The 24,818-nt window shown below is 47.8% G+C and overlaps 1 protein-coding gene across 7 annotated transcripts in view; it reads left to right on the top strand.

Annotated features, from left to right (window-relative positions):
- pde4dip (phosphodiesterase 4D interacting protein) overlaps positions 1 to 24,818 on the top strand; it is a 117,746-nt gene that overhangs the window by 86,887 nt on the left and 6,041 nt on the right. For 5 of the 7 annotated variants that reach the window (XM_083940555.1, XM_083940554.1, XM_083940550.1 and 2 more), the window contains 17 exons: positions 4,739 to 4,845; positions 5,735 to 5,913; positions 5,991 to 6,267; positions 6,599 to 6,770; positions 7,570 to 7,686; positions 9,770 to 10,247; positions 10,823 to 11,058; positions 11,141 to 11,189; positions 18,662 to 18,933; positions 19,020 to 19,169; positions 19,261 to 19,434; positions 20,498 to 20,770; positions 21,967 to 22,098; positions 23,285 to 23,404; positions 23,508 to 23,664; positions 23,832 to 24,088; positions 24,196 to 24,276. In XM_083940555.1, coding sequence (XP_083796681.1) covers positions 4,739 to 4,845; positions 5,735 to 5,913; positions 5,991 to 6,267; positions 6,599 to 6,770; positions 7,570 to 7,686; positions 9,770 to 10,247; positions 10,823 to 11,058; positions 11,141 to 11,189; positions 18,662 to 18,933; positions 19,020 to 19,169; positions 19,261 to 19,434; positions 20,498 to 20,770; positions 21,967 to 22,098; positions 23,285 to 23,404; positions 23,508 to 23,664; positions 23,832 to 24,088; positions 24,196 to 24,276 — 3,231 coding nt within the window. The remainder of the gene's footprint in view (positions 1 to 4,738; positions 4,846 to 5,734; positions 5,914 to 5,990; positions 6,268 to 6,598; positions 6,771 to 7,569; positions 7,687 to 9,769; positions 10,248 to 10,822; positions 11,059 to 11,140; positions 11,190 to 18,661; positions 18,934 to 19,019; positions 19,170 to 19,260; positions 19,435 to 20,497; positions 20,771 to 21,966; positions 22,099 to 23,284; positions 23,405 to 23,507; positions 23,665 to 23,831; positions 24,089 to 24,195; positions 24,277 to 24,818) is intronic. The other 2 variants (XM_083940552.1, XM_083940553.1) reach the window with 2 other exon arrangements.

Here is a 24,818-nt window from a genome sequence, read left to right on the forward strand (position 1 = left end):
GGGTCCTGGGGGTCCTGCTGTGCTGCTGGGCTAACAGAAGCTAACGCACGGGACCCTCTGGGTGTAAATACTAACTGAGCGTGTGTGTGTTGGTGACGTGATGGACTAACGAAGCTTCTCTCGACAGTAAACGCAGGTCTGCACGGACCAGCTGCAGCTTCTTATGAGGGGTTTGCTTCTGTTTGTGTTTCTAAATCGTCTCCCACCGACTCCAGGGACCCGGGTCTGTAACAGTCTCACATCCTTCCCCTGAAGGAGCAGAGACAGAAGCCCACGACGGGCACCATGGAGCGCACGGGCACAGGGGACTTTCTGCGTCATTAAAACAATTTAAAAACCTCCTTAAAAGGTTCTAATGACGGTTAAAATGTACATTTATATTTAAAAAGAGTACCACTGGACGACAGGACAGGCAGCCGGAGATGCTTTGGTTATTCAAACACCCTCCTCCCTGCACTAATGAACCCTCCAGATAAATAAAAGGTAAAATAATATATTAAAACTGTGCCCGTGCAGTTTAAAAACCATGTATAAATACATATGTACGCAGGATAAAAGGTTTAGAGAGAGTGCTGTAATATTGTTGCATGCACACAATAACATCTAACACACACTGTTAGTTTAGTATAAATAAATATAAATAAAAGCAGGTGGGTAAAATACATCACTGTTGTTATTTCATAATGACAGAAGCAGCAGTTTGTTCGAGTTATTTCAGATTATAAACACTGAGGTGACATAAAGGGTTGGGGGGTGTTTGGGGTGTTTTGGGGGACTCAGCACTGATTTAGGAAAAATACGGGAAATCGAACTCTTTTTGGCGAAAAAGGGTTCGATCCTCGGTCACGTAGGACCCGGGAAACATCGTACGCTCCTGAGCAGGTGTCAGCGCACGTCTCTGAAATTTCACCTTCAAACGAGTCCAGCAGCTTCAGTTGTTACGTCACTGATCCATGAACCAATCAGCTGATCCATAAACCAATCAGCTGATCCGTGAACCAATCAGCTGATCCATGAACCAATCAGCTGATCCATGAACCAATCAGCTGATCCATGAACCAATCAGCTGATCCATGAACCAATCAGCTGATCCATGAACCAATCAGCTTCAGTTGTTACGTCACTGATCCATGAACCAATCAGCTTCAGTCGTTACGTCACTGATCCACGAACCAATCAGCTGATCCATGAACCAATCAGCTGATCCATGAACCAATCAGCTTCAGTTGTTACGTCACTGATCCATGAACCAATCAGCTTCAGTTGTTACGTCACTGATCCATGAACCAATCAGCTTCAGTCGTTACGTCACTGATCCATGAACCAATCAGCTGATCCTTGAACCAATCGGCCGTCTGATCTGAGAAACACTGTTGGACGGGAACGACTTGGACACGACGGCGTCAGAGACAAGTGAACGCTCCGGCTCAGAGCGCACCGACAGGTACAAGCTAACAGGCTAACAAACAAAGATGCTAACTACACTGTTAGCATTCCGAGACGTCTGCTCGTCCGCCATTTTAGGGACAACAGACTCCACGTGAGTCTGGGTCTGACTGACGCTTCAGGACCAGAACAACTGCGACTGAGCTGCAGAGCGCTAACGTTAGCTCCGTGTCTTTAGATGTTGCTACGACATAAACCTGTTTTCTCTTCATCATGTTTATGGTTCAGAGCATCGTTTCCTCGTTAAACGCCCGTAAATGCACCTTTGTGTCTGTTTGTGTGATCATATTTGACCTTGTGTGTGTGTTCGGTGGCTTTGCTATGATATGAAATTATAAACATGTTGCTTTTATGTGATTTTGATTCTGTAAAATCATGAGAAACATGAGAAACACTGTTTAGACTTTAAAATGTAACTTTCAGGTTTTTAATGAAACTTTGTGCAACAAACAAACTCAGTGTCGCTGCAGCACAGTAAGTACCAGAGCTCTCTCTCTCTCTCTCTCTCTCTCTCTCTTTCTTTTTCTCTCTTTCTTTCTCTCTCTCTCTCTCTCTCTCTCTCTCTCTCTCTCTCCTCTCTCTCTCTCTCTCTCTCTCTCTCTCTTTCTTTCTCTCTCTCTCTCTCTCTCTCTCCTCTCTCTCTCTCTCTCTCTTTCTCTCTCTCTCTCTCTCTCTCTCTTTCTCTCTCTCTCTTTCTTTCTCTCTCTCTTTCTTTCTCTCTTTCCTTCCTTCCTTCCTTCCTTCGTTCTTTCTGGCTTTTTCTTTCTCTCTTCTTTTTTTAGTTCATTCGTTCTTTCCTTTCTTTCGTTCGTTCGTCCTTTCTTTCGTGCGTTCTTTCTTTCCTTCGTTCATTCGTTCGCCCTTTCTTTCTTTCTTTCCTTCGTTCATTCGTTCGTCCTTTCTTTCATTCGTTCGCCCCTTTCTTTCTTTCTTTCCTTCGTTCATTCGTTCGTCCTTTCTTTCATTCGTTCGCCCTTTCTTTCTTTCTTTCCTTCGTTCATTCGTTCGCCCTTTCTTTCATTCGTTCGCCCTTTCTTTCTTTCTTTCCTTCGTTCATTCGTTCGTCCTTTCTTTCATTCGTTCGCCCTTTCTTTCTTTCTTTCCTTCGTTCATTCGTTCGCACCTTTCTTTCATTCGTTCGCCCTTTCTTTCTTTCTTTCCTTCGTTCATTCGTTCGTCCTTTCTTTCATTCGTTCGCCCTTTCTTTCTTTCTTTCCTTCGTTCATTCGTTCGCCCTTTCTTTCATTCGTTCGCCCTTTCTTTCATTCGTTCGTCCTTTCTTTCTTTCCTTCGTTCATTCATTCATTCGTCCTTTCTTTCATTCGTTCGTCCTTTCTTACTTTTGTTCGTTTCGTTCGTCCTTTCTCTCTTTCTTTCTTTGTTCATCCTTTCTTTTGTTCTCTCTTTCTTCCTTATCTTTTGTTCATTCTTTCCTTCCTTCGTTCATTTATTCGTTCGTTCTTTCTCTCTTTCCTTCTTCCTTTCTTTTCTTTCTCTCTGTGATATTTCATTTTTGTCCATTTTTAAATCCGTTCATTCAAAATAAACCTGTGATATTTTGAATCATACGTTTGTGATTAAAGGAGGTTTTTCTCTGGAGGACTGAACCAAAAATAAATAATGAGATAAATAAATGAATATTACGTTAAAGTACCAGAATAATATTTATTTATTCTATATTAAATACAGGCGTTGATTCATTGATCAAATGTGACGTAAATCAGCTGTTTTATTTGTATTAATTCCCCTCAACGTCCCTATATCATTTATGTTTAAATTTATTTATTTATGTTTAAATGTATTTATTATTGGTTTTATGACATTTGTCTCCACACACATTTACACGCCCAAAATAAATAAATAAAATTTAAGTCTTTAAACTTTATTCACACAGCTCCTTTTCAACAAACACGCAGCTTCACAGACAACTAATTAAATATCAACAAGCAATAAAATGTTGCAAGACTAAAAATTGCAACAATAAAACGTTAAAAAACCATAAATAAAAATCAATCAAATGTAAGAAATGTAAAAACAATGATTTTAACATAAGGCTCTAACAGCACTCCAAAATAAAAGCCAGATTAAAAAAAGAGAGCTTTAATTTCCTTTTTAAAATACAAATGTAGTTTTAGGAGTTAACAGATTGTTTTAAATGTTATAGATTATTTTATTAATAATAATAAAAATCAGGTTTTTTTAGGTTTTAGCTGCAAAGTGACTCGTCGTGTCCCTCCACTATGAATATGAATATTATATTTATTCATTTAACACTTATATTGTACTTTAATTGAACTAAAAACAGTCCCATAAATGATAAATACTCTAAATAATCTCAACCCAATCAGTCAAACCTGCTCATATCTGATTGTTTGATATACGAAGGACGTTTTCTGCAGCTTTGAAATTCATTCATTTCCAGTTGTGATGAAACACGGAGGGGTTCGTCGTTTTAGACGAGGAAGAAGCGGAGAAGAGTAAACCGAGCGTCAGAACTCACAGGAGACAGAAACCATGAAGTCGTTTACGTACGAGGAAGTGCTCAGGAAATAAGCTGCTCCCTCTCGTCCACTCAACGGGAGTTTGAACTTCTGCCCTCTGGTCGACGATACGAATTACCAAGATCCTTCATCCCATCGAGAGAGAGAGAGAGAGAGAGAGAGAGAGCTGTGGTACTTACTGTGCTGCAGTGTCACTGAGGTTATGATCAGATCACTTTATGAACTTTGTTTCATTAAAACCACTGAAAGTTACATTTTAAAGTCTGAACAGCGTTTCTCAGCATTTCTCATCAAAGTGTACAGAACGCCAGTGGAGCAGTGAACCCCGTGTCCCGTTGATGCGTCTTTGTTGTTGTTGCTTCTGCCATCCTGCTCTTTGCCCTGTTTGCGTGTAAGTGCTGCTGTTGTTGTTGTTGCATTTATGAGACCAAAGGCAAATTTCAAACATTGTGGACAATAAAAGACACCAAAACATCACAAACGGCCTTCGTGTGTGATTCATTTTAACCTCCGCGAGAGTCGAGAAGAGTCACAGTGGTGAGTTTATCTGCAGTTGCAACGTGTTAAACTTTATAAATCCATCCAAAACTACGAGAGAAGTCTCTTTTCAGCAGCTTCATACGCAGCTCATATGGAAGTTTAAGCTGTTTCTGTGCACACACACAGTTAAGCGTGGTCTGTGTCGACGGTGTGAGACTCTGAACACCTGCTGATCTGCACAAAGTGAATAAAAACTCATAAAGTTCTTCTCTTGGTACAAATCTGACTCTTTGTTTTCCTCCTTCCTGCAGAACTGAGCTCAGAGGACGAAGCTGACGATGACGATGATGAGGAGGATTTGAACAGCGAGTTCACTGAGAGCGTTGATGAAGAGGAGTCCAAACTGTCCCACACCCAGGTATGAATGCGTCAGTTTGACGTCAGTTTGATCCCTCGTGGTGAAGTTTGTTCCTCTGAACACTTTTAAGAGTTTTAAAAGAGACATAAAGGGAAATAAAGGACCAAAAAAGCAGCTTTGCACGTGCAAAAGACACATTTCTGCACTTTTGCAAAGTGCTTTCTATTTTATTCTAAACATCCAGTGAGTCACGTTTTTAGGTTTGATGTTAACTTCTTTAGGATTTAGAAGTTTAGGAGTTTGCATCCAAGAGTGGAGACTTTTAAGAGACATCAAATAAATCAAACACTAACTAAATGTGACAGAGTGCAACAGACATTGTGGTTAAACGCAGGTTTATACATATACAACAATACGGAGCGTGAAGTTTAACAGCATGTTGAAATAAAATAAGTACAAACTAAAGAAGTGATAACAGCGTGTAGTGTAGTGTAGCAGCATTTCTGACTGAACTAAGGTTGTGTTGTGTGCTTTTATTCTGAAAATCCTGGCCCCTTAAAGGTTGGATAACTGAGAAATGATCGGTTATTTTAGCGTTTATATTTAGTGAATCAAATTTATTTGTGTAGAAAAGAGTTTTTTAAGTTTTGAAGGTGAAAAATGTAAACACTGGTGCTAAACATGGGGGTCCCGGACCCTCTAAGGGTCGCCAAAGCTTCACGGATGGGGGCCACTTTGATTTTAAGGGGATAAGAAGATTTTTTAAAACCCTTTTTCCTCAGTGACAACGTCTCAAAATCTTCTCAATTCAAACTAAGCAAAGGCAGGCGACAGATTGATTCCTGAGGGTTTTATTAGGCATGACGCTGTAAATGTTTTTGTCCTTTTGGATCTCTGGTCTCACCTCGGAGGCTCGTGGCTGATCATTCAGGATCATTTAGAGATTTAGTGTCCCCAACAGGAGCGTGGAGGAGCGGGAAAGACCCAGTCACAGGACGCGTTGTTCGAGGGTCAGGGACTGATGGAGGTCAAACAGCTGGTGGAGCAGAAGAGGGCGGTGGAGAGGGAGCTGGGCGAGCTGAAGGCTCAGCTGGAGAAGGGCGGCTTCTCCTCGCTCTCACAGATGAGGTGAGACGGACACGACGAGGCCGAACGTGTCCGAAGAGTGTTTGTGTTTGTCTCTAACCCCTCCGTCTGCTTTAAAGGAGAGCTTTGTTCAGCCTGCAGGCCGAGAACGGAGCTCTGAAGCATCAGCTGATCGACAGGAAGCACGGGGATGAACAGAGGGTGGACGGAGACGAGGAGGAGGAGGAGGAGGAGGAGGAGGAGCTGGATGTGACCATAGAAGAGGAGGAGGAGAGCTCTGGGATGTGGGACGCCTGGGACGGCGAGCTGTCTCTGTCGCAGAACAACATCCGGACGGCTGAGGAGCAGAGAGCCGACGGAGCCGAGGCGCCGCACCTGCTCGCCACCTCCTCACAGGTGAGACAGGACTTGAATTTCTCCGTTTCGTCATCTGAGACCAGCATCGGAGCAGGACGTTCAGTTTCTCCGCAGCTGTTTTCCGACCCTTTTCTGTTCCACGGTACATTAGGTCAGGGGTCTGCAACCTTTACTGTCAGAAGAGCCGTTTTTTCCCGCTCTTCACCGAGTCAAATTGTGTAGAATACGTCTGCGTATCGAGTGTTTCTTAGTGAGATCAGTCGGAGCACGCGGTGCCCAAAGACGGGAGAGGCGAGACTCTAACGAACACAAAGACGTGCACGAAAAATAAAGCACTTCTCTTGACCTCTTCCTCCTGCTTGTTCTCCAGGAGAGGACTTCCGGTGAGCAGTGGGGCGCCGCCGCCACCACCGCCGCCTCCTCGGTGAAGAAGACGGTGCGTCTGCAGCAGAAGAGCGAGGAGCTGAAGGAGAGGCTGATGGTGTCCGAGGCCACGGTGCAGGCTCAGGCCGAGCAGCTCAAAGACTACAGGGAGCTGCTCAGTGAGTGGACACACACACGCGTGTTCATGTCACACAGTGACGCGGCCTCCCCGCATCTGCTGATGAGAAGGGATCAGTTCAGACACATACGAACAAACTTTAGATATTTATTAATGCAGAGATGTTTGGAGACGTCGTCACAGAGCGTCACATCTGTTCAGGCTGAACGATCGGTGAGATCTGCTGACACAGAGCACACGTCTCCTTTAGAGGTGTAAGCAAATATCACACACCCTCAGACAGCGTCCTTGAAGGCCTCACTGCTCTTTCGCTTGTAGTTTCCCTTTCTACAGACTGTTACTCAAGGGGCGGCTGTGGCTCAGTGGGAGAGTGGGTCGTCCTCCATATGAGAGAACGGCGGTTAGATCCCCAGCTCCCCGGGTCCGCATGTCGAAGTGTCCTTGGGCAAGACACTGCACCCCTAATTGCTCCGCGTGCTGCGCATGGGTGTGTGAATGTGGTGTTAATGGTTAGATTAGATGGTCTGTAGATGTCCACTGCCATCAGTGTGAACGTCTGTGTGAACGGGTGAATGTAGTGTTTAGTCAGAAGATTAGAAAGGCGCGACATCTACACACACTCCTTTTCATCTCTTCTCTGCACACACACTCTCACAGTGGTTTCAAGGTTGGGGAACAAGCACCTACTGTCTGCATAATACACGAAAATCACAATGAACACAGAGTGTAACACTATAACAATCAGCATATATACGTATATCCAACAAGAACAGCAGAGATCCAGTGCTGTTAACTGCAGACACACGGAGTAAAGCTGCGTCTTCTCCTCCTGTGTGCAGCGGAGACGGCGGTGCAGCAGGACAGTAAGCAGATCCAGGTGGACCTGCAGGACCTGGGCTACGAGACCTGCGGCCGCAGCGAGAACGAGGCGGAGAGGGAGGACACCAGCAGCCCAGGTACGTCTGACAGGAGAGCTGTGGGGGGGGGGGGTGTTCTCTCACACAAAGGTTGCACTCCCACTGTGCCTCCGTTCCGTGCCCAAACACGTTTCACGGCTAAAGTCTGGTTCCTTTGACCAGTGTGAGTGCAACCGTACCGCGTCTAGGAGCGGCACACTTGCCGTCCACGGCCCGTTTGGGAGAGGTGGGCTTTAGTAAAGCACGTTTGCACGTGTACGAGCACGAGCGTGCGCACTTGTACGGGGCACGAGGCCTACGGCGGTTCTGAGGTCATTTCCTGTGCGCCTGTTGGGACGTAGAAAAAAGAAGGAGGGACCATGCGCGGACATTTAAAACAATGGCGGTGAAAGGTTCACGTTGGTGTGATGCGGAGGTGGAGTGTTTACTGCAGATTTGGTCGATGAAAAGATTCAAAAACAATCGACAAGACGCACAAAAACTCTGAGGTCTACGGAAAGATCTGGAAACAAAGCCACGCATCGCCATGACGTCATCAATGCGTGTGACGTGTTACGGCGTGATGACGTATAGGCAGCAAGAAGCATTCTCCGAGGCCCAGGTAGTGTGAGTACAAACGGGCCTGGAGGGGGGGACAAGGACCCTAAAGCACGGGGCACGGGACGGAGGCACAGTGGGAGGGCGCCCTGAGAGAGGAAAGCAGCGGACCACCAAAGCTGCACTGTCAGCAGACGTCACCGTGCTTAAGAGTGGACTCCCCAGCGTCACGTGCTCAGTGATGCTTGAATCCATGTATTTGTTTGAAAGTCGAGCCCCTGCGGAGACAAAGTCCGGCCCTGGAACAAAACGAACGACCTCTGAAGTGAGAAACTCAATGATTTTGTTCTTTGCAAAGATTAAAGTGATTTAAAACAGAATCTAATCTCAGTTTGCTTCACGTGTCGCTGTAGTAGCTTCGTTTAAACACCAGAGGGCGGCAGAGAGCAGCTGGGACAGTAACACAGCTGCACGTTCACGTTTATAACTTATTATTTTACTTTAAACACAAACTGTGAATGTGTAAAGACTAAACACTGCACACACCAACACTTATGTACTTATTTATTTTATTCATTTTATTTTACTCTGTCTGTGTATTTGTGTGTGATAGTTTGTAATGTTCTACAGAAGTGCTACAAATAAGTTTTTTATATTCATTATTTATGATTATGTGTGTTGTTATTATTTATTATGATATTATTATATTTGTTTATATTTATAAAAGCTCATTTAAACTCATATTTTCACTTGTGTCGCACTTTTCCAGCTGCATCAATCAATTAAAACAATAAATTTATCAAAAATTGATGTAAAAAACGAGTTAATTTAAAAAGTAGTTATAAATAATTTAATTAAATATATATAATTAAATTTGAACCTAATAGAAAACATAAATCCATCCACAGGCAGAGAAATATAAATAAAAATGAAATAGTTTCAAAGTAAATAAACAATTAAATAGTATTGTTAAAGTTAATATTTAGTAATATTTAGTATAAAGTAAATGTGCTTTAAATAATGGAATAAAAAACATACTAGACAGAGAAGTTTAGAAAAAAACAAATTCATTTGAAGTAAATAAACAAATAAATACAAGTTGTAATATTTATAATTAAATTTGAACTTAGTAGAAAATATAAATCCGGAATAAAAACAAAATAATGAAACTCAATAAAACTAAATAATTTTAAGTAAATAAACAATTAAACACACTTTGTAAAATTTATATGATAAAGTGAATGTTCTGTATATAATTAAATAAAAAACATACTAGAGTTAATAAATCCACAGGCAGAGAAATATAGACAAAAATAAAATACTTTCAAAGTAAATAAACAATTAAATACACATTGTAATATTTATATAATTAAATTTGAACTTTATTAATTATTTTATTAAAAGTCAGATTAAAACAGGGGGTTACAGGACTGTGCTCAACTGACTCCTCATTAAAACACTGTTAATTTAATTATAATAATGAATTAAAACACTTTTAATTATAATGATAATAAATAAGTGTTATAATAAAGAAAACAGGAAGCTGTCGACTGACAGTGACTCTACTGTCCTCCTGCTGTGACAGAGTTCGATGACCTGGAGATGTGCACGTCCCTGGACTGTGGGTCCCAGTGGTGGCCCTCCGGCAGCACCGGCAGCAGCTCCACCTTCCCCAAAACCTCCACCCAGAGCTCCGGGGACGGGGACGAGTCCTCCTCCCTGCAGCGGCTCGTGGAGGACCTCCGCTCCCAGCTGTCCCGCTCCCAGGCGGTGATCCGCGGGCTCCAGAGCCGGCTCCGCTCCCTCTCCGCCTCCAGCGACTGCGGGCCCCCCACGCCCCGCAAGGTCAACTGGTCCTTCCAGGCCTCGCCCTCCCAGAGCGGGGCGGAGGACGACGAGGGCTGGCAGTCGTCCGACGGAGGCCCTCACGCCTCGCCCCGTCACCCGCACGACGACAAGGGTCTGAGGGAGCTGGTGTCCCGGGTGGACGCCCTGGAGGACCAGCTGAGGAGCGGAGGGAAGAAGTCCGTCAGCGGGGACGTCAAGCCGGCCGCCTGGCCCGGGTGAGCAAAGCTGTTTAGGATAATGAGACGGCATCGAACTTGACCGTACAGGACATGACGCTGTGTCTAATGTTGTACGATTAAATAACTATTGAAATATTGGATTAGATGAAAATGTAATTTTGGGGGCGGCAGGAGCTCAGTCCTTAGGTGACTTGGCTGGGAACCGTAGGGTCGCCGGTTCGAGTCCCTGAGTGAACCATGAATGCAGTTTGGACTGGTGGCTGGAGAGGTGCCAGTTCATCTACTGGGCACTGCCGAGGTGCTGTTGAGCAAGGCACTGAACCCCCAACTGCTCGGGGCACTGATCCATTGGGAGCCCCTTGCTGTTGTTGTTGTTCTTCTTCTTCTCCTTCTTCTTCTTCTTCTCCTTCTTCTTCTGCTACTTCTTCTGCTTCTTCTTCTTCTTCTTCTCCTTCTTCTTCTTCTTCTCCTTCTTCTTCTGCTACTTCTTCTGCTTCTTCTTCTCCTTCTTAATTGTAGTAATCATCGCAGGAGCAAACGAGGACGTTGCCATGCCAACCCTCTGATTGTCAGCACTAACACATACTCCATCACTTCTGCTCTGTCCGCAGTAAGTTCGACAGTCTGATCCAGGCCCAGGCCAGAGAGCTGTCCCACCTGCGCCAGCGTCTGCGGGAGGGTCGGGGGGTGTGCAACATCCTCACCCAGCACCTGGGAGACACCACCAAGGCCTTCGAGGAGCTGCTCAGGGCCAACGACATCGACTACTACATGGGCCAGAGCTTCAGGGACCAGCTGGCTCAGAGCGGCGCTCTGGCACAGCGGGTCAGCGCCAAGATCAGCGGACGTGAGTGATGACCTCTGACCTCCAGATGTGTGTGGATGTAAACGGGTAAAAACAAATGACGTTATTCTGTCGTCTCCAACAGGAGATCATTCTGAAGATCCAGACGAGAAGACAGAGCTGCTCGCCATCAGGTCAGTGTGTGTGTGTGTGTGTGTGTGTGTGTGGGTGTGTGTGTGTGTGTGTGTGTGTGTGTGTGTGTGTGTGTGTGTGTGTGTGTGTGTGTGTGTGTGTGTGTGTGTGTGTGTGTGTGTGTGTGCGTGTTTATATGTGTGTTTGCGTGTGTGTGTGCGCGTGTGTGTGTGTGTGTGTGCGCGTGCGTGCGTGCGTGTGTGTGTGCGTGCGTGTGTGTGCGTGTCAATGGAAAGTATTGGCGTGTGACGCTCGGCCGATGTTCGTCCCTCGGGGTGATTAATCCGATGTTCAGTGGATAATGAGCGATGATGTCACAGGATGATTAATGATGATGAGTTCATTAATGAGGGAATAATGATGTCGCTCCCTTCGTCCTGACCATCAATGATCCCGCGTCTCACCGCAAACTCACTCAACTAAAGGCCTCTTTATGTGGTTCTGTTTTAAAAGTCTTTGTTCTTCTGCCCCACGCGCTTCTTTGGTTTCTTTCACTCTTCTTTCTTTTTTACTCGCCGTGCCAAGTCTGATTCCTCGCTGCCGCTCTCGTCGGGCCGTTCAGCAGCTCTGACATCACAGCGTTACAAAACCACCAAAGTCCTGCAGGGCAGAGCCACGACTGGGCAGCCATCCACCCTCCACCCTCCACCCTCCACCCTCCACCCTCCGCTCTCCACCCTCCGCCCTCCGCCCTCCACCCTCCACCCTCCCCTCTCCGCCCTCCACACTCCACCCTCCACCCTCCCCTCTACGCCCTCTCAGTCCTCTGCCCTCCACCCTCCACCCTCCATCCTCCACCCTCCACCCTCCGTCCTCCACCCTCCCCTCTCCGCCCTCTCAGTCCTCTGCCCTCCACCCTCCGTCCTCCACCCTCCCCTCTCCGCCCTCTCCACCCTCCACCACACACGCATCCAGACCATGCAAACTTTTAATTAATGTGATCTGGGCAGTCGTGACCAGCTGATGTCCCGGGGAGGACCTCGACTGTCCGGTCGAGCTAATTAGAGATGATGATGATGATGAAGGGACAAAGGAAGAGCGGACAGACTCAGTTACATAAGAGGAACAAAACAAAGTCCTCCACTGGGATAAGATGAGATTTAAAACACCTAGTTCTTAGTTAACTGTGATGACATCGACGGGTGTTGGATGAAGCCAGGCATCAGCACACGGTCCTGTAAGGTCAAGGGCAAACAAACACAATATGGTAAATAACAGATGCAAAATGACTAAAAATAGATGCAAAACACCACAAAAAGATGCAAAATGACTAAAAATAGATGCAAAACCAGCACAAAAAGATGCAAAATGACTAAAAATAGATGCAAAACCACCACAAAAAGATGCAACATGACTAAAAATAGATGCAAAACCACCACAAAAAGATGCAAAATGACTAAAAAATAGATGCAAAACCACCACAAAAAGATGCAAAATGACTAAAAAAAGATGCAAAACCACCACAAAAAGATGCAAAATGACTAAAAATAGATGCAAAACACCACAAAAAGATGCAAAATGACTGAGAAAAGATGCAAAACCACCACAAAAAGATGCAAAATGACTAAAAATAGATGCAAAACCACCACAAAAAGATGCAAAATGACTAAAAAAAGATGCAAAACCACCACAAAAAGATGCAAAATGACTAAAAATAGATGCAAAACACCACAAAAAGATGCAAAATGACTAAAAATAGATGCAAAACCACCACAAAAAGATGCAAAATGACTAAAAATAGATGCAAAACCACCACAAAAAGATGCAAAATGACTAAAAATAGATGCAAAACACCACAAAAAGATGCAAAATGATTAAAAATAGATGCAAAACCACCACAAAAAGATGCAAAATGACCAAAATACTCTGTGTTCATCACATTTAAGGTAATGCATAGATTAATTCACACACACACACAGACACACAGACACAGACACACACACACACACACACACACACACACACACACACACACACACACACACACACACACACACACACACTCAGAGGACGGTCTAAATGAGATGGCTGTCGCAGAACACACACTCAATAGTTCTCCTTCACATCTGGACGACCATCTGTGCTGCAACAACATGATGTTAGATTACTGCAGGCCCCTCTCTCTCTCTCTGTCTCTGTCTCTCTCTCCCTCTCTCTCTCTGTATGTCTCTCTGTCTCTCCCCCTCTCTCTCTCTCTCTCTCTCTCTCTCTCTCTCTGTCTCTAAAGAGCAACTCTAATTATTCAGAGAGCATTGTTTGTTTATCACAGTTTGACCCAGCGCTCACCCTTCTGAACACGCTTAAAGGACCACACACACACACACACACACACACACACAAACAAACACACACACACACACACACACACACACACACACACACACACACACACACACACATATATTTTACATTCACACTCTTTTCCATCGTGCTCAGGTCTGACAGTCAGGGCGCCGTGTTATGAAACAGAATCCGGTGTCGCTCATCCAGAAGAGACGGCCACAAGCTGCAGCGCTGCAGGAGGCAGGAGGCAAAGCTGCAGCGCTGCAGGCTGCAGGAGGCAGGAGGCAGAGCTGCAGCGCTGCAGGCTGCAGGAGGCAGGAGGCAGAGCTGCAGGCTGCAGGAGGCAGGAGGCAAAGCTGCAGCGCTGCAGGAGGCAGGAGGCAAAGCTGCAGCGCTGCAGGCTGCAGGAGGCAGGAGGCAGAGCTGCAGGCTGCAGGAGGCAGGAGGCAAAGCTGCAGCGCTGCAGGAGGCAGGAGGCAAAGCTGCAGCGCTGCAGGCTGCAGGAGGCAAAGCTGCAGCGCTGCAGGAGGCAGGAGGCAGAGCTGCGTTTGCAACATTCCCCAAATATACCAACGAAAAAGTGCTCATTTAGTTTCTCGTTGTGCTCATTTTACAGCCACCTTTAGTCGTTTTCTATGTCTTTGTAATTGTTTTGCATCTTTTTGTGGTGGTTTTGTGCTATTTCAGCACATTTTATGACGTTAGGGCCCTGGGCTGGTTCAGTAACCCATCCATGGTCAGGAGGAGATGGAGTCTGGTCAGTTAGTGATTGGAAAAGTCCAAACGGGACGTGGTAGGATGGATTTTCCAACATTAAAGCTACTTAAGAGGAAGTAACTGGCAGCTCAGTGACATTTGACTGAACAAATATATTTAATTGTGTCAGCGTGATTGTGATGGCACTGCTGGCGTAATGCTGCTGAGGCTTCTGGTGCTCGCGCCGGGCTCAGGGCGTGTTGACATGGCCTCTAATGAGGTTAAGTTATTAAGACCTTCAGTGGGGAGGGAAATAGGTCATGAGCAGCTAAACGCAGGGAGAGAGAGAGAGAGAGAGAGAGAGAGAGGGAGGAGAGAGAGAGAGAGGGAGGGGAGAGAGAGAGGGACGCAGCTCAGCGGAGCATCCCTTTGCTCCAGTGTATCAGCAGCAGCAGCAGCAGCAGCAGCAGCAGCAGCAGCAGCAGCAGCAGCAGCAGCAGCAGCAGCACATGGTGCAAAAGCTCCAGGATCCGTCTGCGTTATGTAAGATTCACTCATCTGAAAGCTGCGTTTTCAAACACTTTGAGGACGGAAGGCGACGCAGATTTGACTCGAATGTCTCTGCTATACCGACTACTTCCTGGATTTGCTCTAAGCTGAAGTTGGATCAAGTTTTTCTGCCAACGCAGGACGCACTTTTACATCTTCAGCTCCTTATTTACGCAGCGGAGAGGACGAGCGGGCGTGCAAACAGGAAGCAGAAGGAAAGAAAGGAAGAAAAGAGGGATTCATTCATTCATTCATTCAGCTTCTGTTCTTCTCTTCCTCTGATGGGCACTGCAGCGTGAACGCACCAGCCCTCGGGATCCGGACATCCGTTCACGCTCGCACATCCCTCTCCTCTCCTCTCCTCTCCTCTCCTCTCCTCTCCTCTCCTCTCCTCTCCTCTCCTCTCCTCTCTACGTCGCTCTTCCCTCCCCGCAGCTCTTCCCTCCCTCTCGGGGGGGGGGGGGGGGTGTCCGGGGCAGAGTGGACGTAAGAGGCTTTCCTTTCAGGACGCCATTCAAGACTTCAATGCAAAAGGAAAAAGAGACTTAGAGTGCAGCTTCCCTCGGGCCTTTTTCCGTTCACCACGTAGCGAATTAAAGAGACGCTTGTTTGGTGTTTTAGCATTAAAGTGAATCACGCTCTGGTGTGGTCCAATCACCAAACCGTGCTTTTATTGTGAGCTGCACTCACGACGCAGTTTCCCTGACGCGTGCTGGCAGCTGTCATCTAACCCTCTGACCCGTCTCTCTGTCTTCTGTGCGTCGGTCTGAACCCTCCGTCGCTCATCTGCACGGCCCGTCCTTAAGAGTCTGATTTGGGGTTACCACCTGTGGTCACAGCCCACACACACTCCCGGGATCCGTGTGAAGGAAACCGCCGAAATCTCCCTGGGAAGCCCCGAACTTAATCGGAGGATTTACTCCTGCTTTCCCCCCCCGACACTCTCAGTCATCCCTCCATCCCTTCATCCCTTGCTCACGCTCTGCCCGTCCCAGCTGCACCTGCTGTCACACACACACACACACACGCTCTGGGGTCAGGACCTCCGCCGCTAAGCTAATGAGCATCTCTCGGTTACCTCTGGAGACACGGCCGGTAGGAAACACTGCAACGGAGAGCGTTTTGAACGAGCCGGGAGTCTGAGAGTGAAAGAGAGGCGAGGACACAGGGGAGGGATGGTCAGTCAGTAGCCCAGGCGGAGGGCTGATGGCGCCTTTGTGGAAAGCCATGCTGTCCAAGAGCAGCCCGCTGTACAGAGACTCCCTGTTCTCCTTCTCTCTGTGGGAGTGGAAGGCTCAGGAGAGAGAACTGCTGCTGCTGAAGAAGGTCACAGACCGGGAGAGGAGGGCGATGCTCGCTCAGCTCCAAAAGTAAGCGGGACACAGAAACAACCACAGGATGACGGCGATGATAACGTATTTGTGGCCGTAGTGATGAGAGAGTAGCAGTGATGTGACGTTTCGCTAATGAAACGGCTCTTTTGAGCGGCTCTTTGGCGTGAACGAACGATGGGAACAGGCTCGCACAAGCACTTCATCAGTGGCGTGCACAGACTTTTCGAAGGGCAGGGGCGAAAAGGTCCTGTTGGGCACTTTAGCACATGTTTTGGCTCTGATAGGGCACTTTAGCACATGTTAAGGCTCCTGTAGGGCACTTTAGCACACGTTTAGGCTCCTATAGGGCACTTTAGCACACGTTTAGGCTCCTATAGGGCACTTTAGCACATGTTTTGGCTCTGATAGGGCACTTTAGCACACGTTTTGGCTCCTGTAAGGCACTTTAGCACATGTTTTGGCTCCTAGAGGGAACTTTAGCACATGTTTTGGCTCCTAAAGAACACTTTAGCACACGTTTTGGCTCCTGTAGGGCACTTTAGCACACGTTTAGGCTCCTGTAGGGCACTTTAGCACATGTTTTGGCTCCTGTAAGGCACTTTAGCACATGTTTTGGCTCCTGTTGGGCACTTTACCAAACGTTTTGGCTCCTAGAGGGCACTTTAGCACACGTTTAGGCTCCTGTAGGGCACTTTAGCACACGTTTTGGCTCCTGTAGGGCACTTTAGCACAGGTGTTGGCTCCTGTCGGGCACTTTAGCACATGTTTTGGCTCCGATAGGGCATTTTAGCAGACGTTTGGCTCCTGTAGGGCACTTTAGCACACGTTTTGGCTCTGACAGGGTTAGGGCTTACGGATAGGGTCAGGGTTAGGGGGTAGTGTCAGGGTCTAAACAGACCTATTTTCCAGGGAATTCAGTACCGATTATCGCTACACATCCACGTTTTTACATCTAATAAGCAATGGAGCAATGAGTCCTTACTCTTGGACTTTAGAGGGATCTAGATTAAAGGATGATGAGCATTAATGAGTAACAGTGTACCAGGTGCTGATCTGTACTGTCCCACAGAGGCTTCACAGCGCTGCTCTAGGGAAGCTTCTTAGTGACGTACGCGTGCATGACACTGCAGACTTTGAGCGGAAGTGCACACTCACACTGATGATGTACACTGATGTGCGTGGATGTAGGAAGACGTACGGAGGAGGAGGAGGAGGAGTTGTGTCTGTACTGTGTCGCCTGCAGCTGAGTTAACTCACAGTGACGTGTTGGGACACAGAAGGTCATTCCTGCAAATCAATGCAGTTGATGTTCTTCATCACGTCGACCGTACACCTCGTCCCTTCCATCCACAGAATAACGACACAATTTTACAGCAGGATTCACGTTAAAGTGTCAGTTCTGTGAAAATGGATCCCATGATCTTTTTCAGCAAGAAGATCCATCAATTCAGCCACAGAGACGGTTTTTCGTTGATCAACCGTGTAAAGAAAATGGCCGGAGAGATGCTAACAGCCCCAAAGGGCTAACACTAGTTAGCTTTTTATATATTCTATGTCTTTATAATTGTTTTGCATCTATTTTTAGTCATTTCACATCTTTTTGTGGTGGTTTTCCATCTATTTTTAGTCATTTTGCATCTTTTTGTGGTGGTTTTACATCTATTTTTAGTCATTTTGCATCTTTTTGTGGTGGTTTTCCATCTATTTTTAGTCATTTTGCATCTTTTTGTGGTGGTTTTGCATCTTATTATCACGTCGACTGTACGCCTCGTTCCCTTCTCTTCAAACGCAGCAAAGTATAAATCTAAAAAATGACACTTTGTTTGCGTCCTTTCAGAGAGACCGATGCCAATCTCTATACGCAATATTAGCTTAGCTTAGCATAAAGACTGGGAACAGGGGGAGTCACCGAGCTCGGCTCTGTCCAAAGTACGTCGAGTGTCTGTTTAACGTGAACGGACACACACAACAAAGCAGCAACAGCGTAGTTAGTGAACCCAGAGTTTATTAAAAGAGTGTTTTAGAGACTTACCTACTGGCCCCTGTACCAGCTCCTCTCATAGTAAAGTCCATTACAGTGGAAGGAGCCCATTGGTGCTTTGTTGTGTGTGTAGGGACTCTTCTCATGCTGCTGCAGAGGTTTGCTGTTATTTTCAGCAGCATTAGTGGTTAAAAAAGACCTTTGAATGCCTTCACCGTGCTGCCCCGAGCTAATCACTGTTAGCCACGTCCGGCTGTTGGCGACTCTACAGGATTTCTCCGTTAATAGTTCATACAGGAAAAAAATGGCTTATCTGATGTTTGTAAGTGCTGAAAAGGACCATGGGATGATTTTGCACCGGATTTACACTAAAAGCAGACAGACTGAACAACTCCTCTAATTCCTTTTCTCTTATATGTTTCACCAGACTCACAGTTAAACTCCCGTGCAGACAAAGTCTTATCTACTGAACCCAGCGAGCAGATGGCCGTTAAAGGCATCTCAGCGTCTGTCACCTCCCTCGCCACATTTATCCTGAAGTGAACTTGTGTTTTTAATGTGTGTGTTGCACTAAAATGCATTCAAGTTAAAGACATATTAATAATAAATGTGTTTCTGTGGTTGTGTGCAGGCTCAGTAAGGAGCTGCAGCAGAAGGACAAGGTCATCGAGTCCCTCCGCACCAAACTGAACCAGCATCACCACCACCACCATCATCCTCCTCAGCGCTCCGACACGCCCTGCAGCAGCCATGCCCTCTCCGACACCACCGACCAATCGGACCGCATCTCCTACGTGTCTGACGAGCACGGGTCCACGAACGACGACCTGGATCTGTGCTCCGACTCTGTGGACGCCGCCAGCGAGCTCAGTCACAAGGAGACTTTGAGCAGAGTCGGCGCCGGTGAGAATGACGCCATGTTTTTTCTTCCTGTTTCCTCGTCCTCCATCATGTTCCCCCGGTGACAGCGCGCTCTTTTTCATTTCCAGACTGTCGCTCTCACAGCAGCACCGTGTCACATCATCCATCTGTCCCTACATCCGCCACCTCATCCCTCAGAGCGCAGTCCTGCCTCAGCTGTCCCAGCATGCATTGCCCCGGCTCGCCACACAAACCTGCAGTCGTGCAGAGTCAGACAGGTAGGGGCGGGCCCGGGCTGCATCGTCACACCTTCACCTGTTTCTCTCTTTTTCACTCTTGTGCTTTGGCTTCTTCTTCTCCTCCTTCCAGCTCCAGCCTCAGTCTTCACCTCTACCTCCTTACACCCTCCCCTCTCCTCCTCCTTCTCCTCCCAACCCTCAACCCTGCGAACCCGTTACCCAGGCAGCGGGGGAGTGGGTTTCTCCCTGGCTGAGGTGCATCAGGAGCTGCAGATGTTGCAAAGGCAGCTGGGAGACAATGAGAGTGCGTCGGTCGGACTGTATTTGCATGAGTTTGGGTTTAAAGACGTCGACTAATCGTGTGTTTGAAGCTCAGTAACACTGTGCAGCATGCCAGGAGCTCTAAATTAACCCATCATTAGCAAGGGAAACTTTTGGTGACCAGAGATTTAGTCCGTGCTCAGACGAAGATGACCTAGAAAGGAAACTCAAAAGTGGCGTCGCGTTCACTCTTTTTATTCTGCGTGTAGACGAGAGTCTTAGGAGGGAAATCTGGGTGCACACAGTGACGCTAAAGTGTGTAAATTGGATGTAGTGTGCACGTCAGGTGTGTAGGTGGAGCAGTGGACCACTGCCACACAACTGCACCCGGAGTTGGTGCATGCTATGCCTCGATAGAACAACACAAATCATCCTGTTTTAGAAAAGAAAAACACGCCTCTACGTGCACCTAGAGCCTCCAGTGCGCCCGTATCATCCTGTCCAATCAGCACAGAGCTTTGTGAGAGCTGACAGTCGTGCACAGGCTACAGACCCCCCTTCCCCTCCTCGAGTAACATGAAATGAGCGCTCCATCCCGTTGATCGATGCTGAAGAGACGGCCACGTTCACAGAAATCTGGTGCACGCGCGCTGACGAGCACGATTGGATGGGAGGGGAGTGAGCTCGGTGGTAGAGGGGGAGGGGCGTGAGAGTTGGAGACTTTAAAAAGTTGGCTAAGTCACGCGGATCCGCCTGACTTGACGACTGCAGCTTTAAATAATCTTTACCACGATCTTTCCCCGACACAACGGGACTCCCAGAGAGATGCAAAAGTGACGCCTGTAGGTCCTCACCGAGCTTACGTCACGCTGCACTTTCTTTCTCATTGTTGGTGATTTGCTGCTTAATGAACCCCGAGCGCACAGCTTGACGAGGATTTGCTGTGATCTTTGAACACTAATGAGAGAACCACATTATTAAGTCGTCGATCACGTCAGAAGAAGTCTCCTCATCTGTCCTTAACCCTTCCTTCTTTGTGTCTCACTAACACTCTCTAATGCCCTCTCCTTCATTCATTGGTTGACTTGATGTATCTTCTTCTTCAGGGTTTTCCTCCCCCCAGACCAAACCTCTTCAGGGTTTCCCGTTTGCCCACCAGCAGCCTGACTCCTCCGCCTTCCTGCCTCTTTCCTTCCACGGATACCAGCCTTCGCCGTTCGGCAGCGGTTTGGACGCCGGCTCCACGATGAAAGCTGGGGTCAGTCTGCTGGAGAGCAGTGCATTGTGGGATATGAGCTACGGATCCCGACCCGTGAGACTCGGAGCCGCCGACCTGTCTTCAGGATCCTCGGGGTACCAGTCAGGCACCAGCAACACAGGTACAGAGCTGACTGTGTGGCTGCTCCTTTCCCTTTGCGTTGGCGTCCTCCGGACATGGAGAATGTTCCGTACACCTCTGATACGTCCACTCCCAATCTGGGTTTACCACCGCCGTTACCACCTTATACTCATGTGTTACTGCCAGGAACAGTTCAGGTGCAAATGACTAGACATGGATGAAAAGTGACTAAAAATTGACGAAATGTTACTAAAAAAGATGCACAATGACTATAAGTAGATGCAAAATGATTCAAAATGGATGAAAAGTGTGTAAAAATCGACGCGAAATGACAAAAAATTGATGAAAAATGACTAAAAGTGGATGCAAAATTACCAAAAATGGAGGCTAATTGACTGAAAGCTCAGACTTTGTTAAAGGTCGGCGTCATGGCCCCGCCTCCGACCCCGCAGCGTCACATAACAACAACAACAGTGCTGCTGCGTGAGAGGACAGAGACGGACCCAGAGACTGTTAAGACTTCCTACAGATTTCCTTTCCAATTTGTTTTAATGGGCAGAAGAAGAAGCTGTTGTTGTGACCAAGGAAAGGCTTTAGTAAAGTGATCAGTTGGTGGGTAAAACACTCACTAGTCACATGGCACTTTTTATTACACTTCAGCTACGAAGAGCTGTACATTTCATCATTTCCATCTGTTTTGGCATTAATTTCACATCTTGAAGTAGTTGCACCCTAAAGTCTCTACCAGGAGTGGGGCTTGAACCCACGTGGATACACATCCATTGGATCTTAAGTCCAACGCCTTAACCACTTGGCCATCCTGGTGTGTGGTCCTGCACCCCTGAAGCTGGTCAGGCAAACATCTACATCCAGGGTCTGGGCTCAGGATAAAGGATAGTGATCATTTGAAACTGTTCAGTATAATCTGACACAGGACACTTATCCTGAACTGAAACTGTGAAGGATGAAAATGATCAAAGTGTGACGAAAAGACTGACTCTATAAAGACGAAATGAACACTGCCTTTGCACCGCGCTGAAGCTGCAGGAAGTCCATCATGCAAATCTAAATGGGCAAAAACATGCAAAACCTCTGATATAGTCCATTTTTGTTCATGTTGAGTTTATTCATCTGTCTCTGCACTTGATGTTTGTCCTTCGATCCTGCAGCGTAGAGCTGAGAAAGACGTTTTAACATGTCTCTAACAGCAGATGGTCCCCTGTGTTTCTGTCCTAGGTTCAGACCTGATGAAGGAGCATCTGAGAGAGATCAGGAGTCTGAGGCAGAGACTGGAGGACTCCATCCAGACCAACGACCGCCTCCGACAGCAACTGGAGGAGAGACTGGCTCGCACCGCCACGGAGAAAGGTACCACACACACACACGCACACACACATAAAATAACATGGCAGGGCTTTGTTTTACAAGTATCTGAAGCCCCCCCGAAAGAACGAGGTCGCGGGTACAAGCGGCCGAAATGTGTTTCCTCAGGAGGGGGGCTGGAGTCTCCCTTAGAGAGAGGGGGAGAAGTTCAGCATCCGTGAGGAACTCGGAGCAGAGCCGCTGCTCCTTTGCGTTGAAAGGAGCCAGTTGAGGTGGTTCAGAATCATCTGGTAAGGATGAACCCTGGGCGCCTCCCTAGGGAGGTGTTCCAGGCACGTCCAGCTGGGAGGAGGCCTCGGGGAAGACCCAGGACCAGGTGGAGAGATTAGATCTCCACACTGGCCTGGGAACGCCTCAGGATCCCCCAGTTAGAGCTGGTTAATGTGGCCCGGGAAAGGGAAGTTTGGGGTCCCCTGCTAAAGCTGCTGCCCCCGCGATAAGAGGCTGAAGATAAGGACTCTCCGAGCGCGCCCAAACCCGAATGCAGCCGCTCATTCTCCAGTTTATTCACGGAGAGTGGTGTTGATGAAGACGATCAGGAAAACGCGTGAACTGGTGTCGTCCTGTCTGACAGAAGTTTCCCGATTCTCGTTGTACCTCCAAAGTCATCAGACAAATCCAAGGAGAGGCTCTGACAGAGACTCTGTTGATTATGACCAAACTATAGGCCCGTCCACACGGAGACGCGTTTTCCTGTAACTGCACTACTTTTGTATCTCTTTGTCCGACCATCCGGCGTTATCGGAGCCTGAAAACAGAAACTAGTTCCAAGAGTGGGACCCCCCCCCCCCCGTGGCGTTGTGGTCTGGACGGTGCACATAAAATGACATCAGAACCACCGTAAGGCCTTGTTCACGTGCTTTACTAAAGCCCACCTCTCCCAAACAGGCCGTGGACGGCAAGCATGCCGCTCCTCGACGCGGTACGGTTGCACTCACACTGGTCAAAGGAACCAGACTTTAGCCATGAAACATGCTGGGACACGGGACGGATGGACAGTGTGAATGCGCCCTTACACTTCAACTACTGAAAGTGCTTTACATATAGTATTTACCAGGAGTGGGGCTTGAACCCACGCGGATACAAATCCATTGGATCTTAAGTCCAACGCCTTAACCACTCGGCCATCCTGGTGTGGAAATGAGTTCATTATGCTCTGTGTTGTGTCCAGGTGCGCCCACCAACATCTACATCCAGGGTCTGGACTCGGTCGGCCAGCTCTCCGGTGAGATCCGACTCCTAAAAGAGGAGAACGTGAGTCTGCAGAACCAGCTGAAGCAGGCCGCCAGAGGTACGAGTCCGCTGTTCAGCACCAGACACAAGAAGAGTTTAAGCGTTCACTTCAAGGTCATGTGAAAGTGTAAATGTCCTGTGTGTACGGTGTCCCCCTGCAGAGGGCGGCGAGGATGCGGAGCAGCGGAAGGAGGCGGAGCTAGAGGCTGAGAGGTGGGCGGAGCAGAGCAGGAAGCTGCAGGCTGAGGCTGAAGCTCGCAGCCGAGAGATTTTACAACTGAAGCAGGACAGACAGAAGAACCAGGAGGCCATCAACAGGTGTGTGTGTGTGTGTGTGTGTGTGTGTGTGTAAACATTACGTCAGGTCCTCCTCTTGCTGGTTCAAGATGGGGGCTACACGTCCATAAGGGTCTTCTCAAATTTTGATCAGTTTCTCCGTATAAAAATATGTGTGTGTGTGTGTGTGTGTGTGTGTGTTTTGACAGACTCCAGCATGAGGTGAGCGTCCTCCAGCAGCAGCTCTGTGAGAGCCGCAGCCTGGTCCACTCTCTGCAGTGCGAGCTGCAGGCGCATCACGGAGTGTGCGGGGTCAACGCCAACACACAGGCCAGCGACGGCGCCGCCAAACTCGGACACAGCGCCGCGGCCTTCGACCCCAGAGAGCTGCACGTTCAGCTGGAGCGGCAGCTGAGCGGACGGGCTGACGCGACGCAGCCCCGATCCAGGAGACAGCTCTTCAACGGTCAGTATGTCCGACGGCATCGTGAGACACGGCGGAGAACAGACGCAGATCACACGAGAGTGAAGAATTCAGTTCAGTTCAGCTCTGACGGAAATCTCCCTCCACAGAACACGTCCCCTCGCCGCCCGTGAGAGACACTGGACTCGTCAGTCCTTCCTCTCCTCTACATCCTGCACGGCCAAACGAAGGTGAGAACTTCACATTCAGACACTCAGGGCGAACTCCCACTGTCCCTCCGAACCGTGTCCCAGCACGTTTCACGGCTAAAGTCTGGTTCCTTTGACCAGTGTGAGTGCAACTGTACCACGTCTAGGAGCGGCACACTTGCCGTCCACGGCCCGTTTGGGAGAGGTGGGCTTTAGTAAAGCACGTTTGCACATGTACGAGCACGAGCATGCGCACGTGTACGAGCACGAGGCCTACGGTGGTTCTGAGGTCATTTCCTGTGCGCCTGTTGGGACATAGAAAAAAGAAGGAGGGACCATGCGCGGACATTTCAAACAATGGCGGTGAAAGGTTCACGTTGGTGTGATGTGGAGGTGGAGTGTTTACTGCAGATTTGGTCGATGAAAAGATTCAAAAACAGAAAACAGTAAAATGGGTGCGGCTTCTACGGATGGTGTAGCGGCATGGATGCGTTGCTTGTCACTAGGAGGTAATATGTGTGTGTGTCTGGAGGTATGTCTATGTGTGGGCGGAGTCAAGGGTGTGTGTGTGTGTGTTGATGGAT

This window comes from Echiichthys vipera (genome assembly GCF_963691815.1).
Source record: "Echiichthys vipera genome assembly, chromosome: 3".
Classification (NCBI taxonomy): domain Eukaryota; kingdom Metazoa; phylum Chordata; class Actinopteri; order Perciformes; family Trachinidae; genus Echiichthys; species Echiichthys vipera.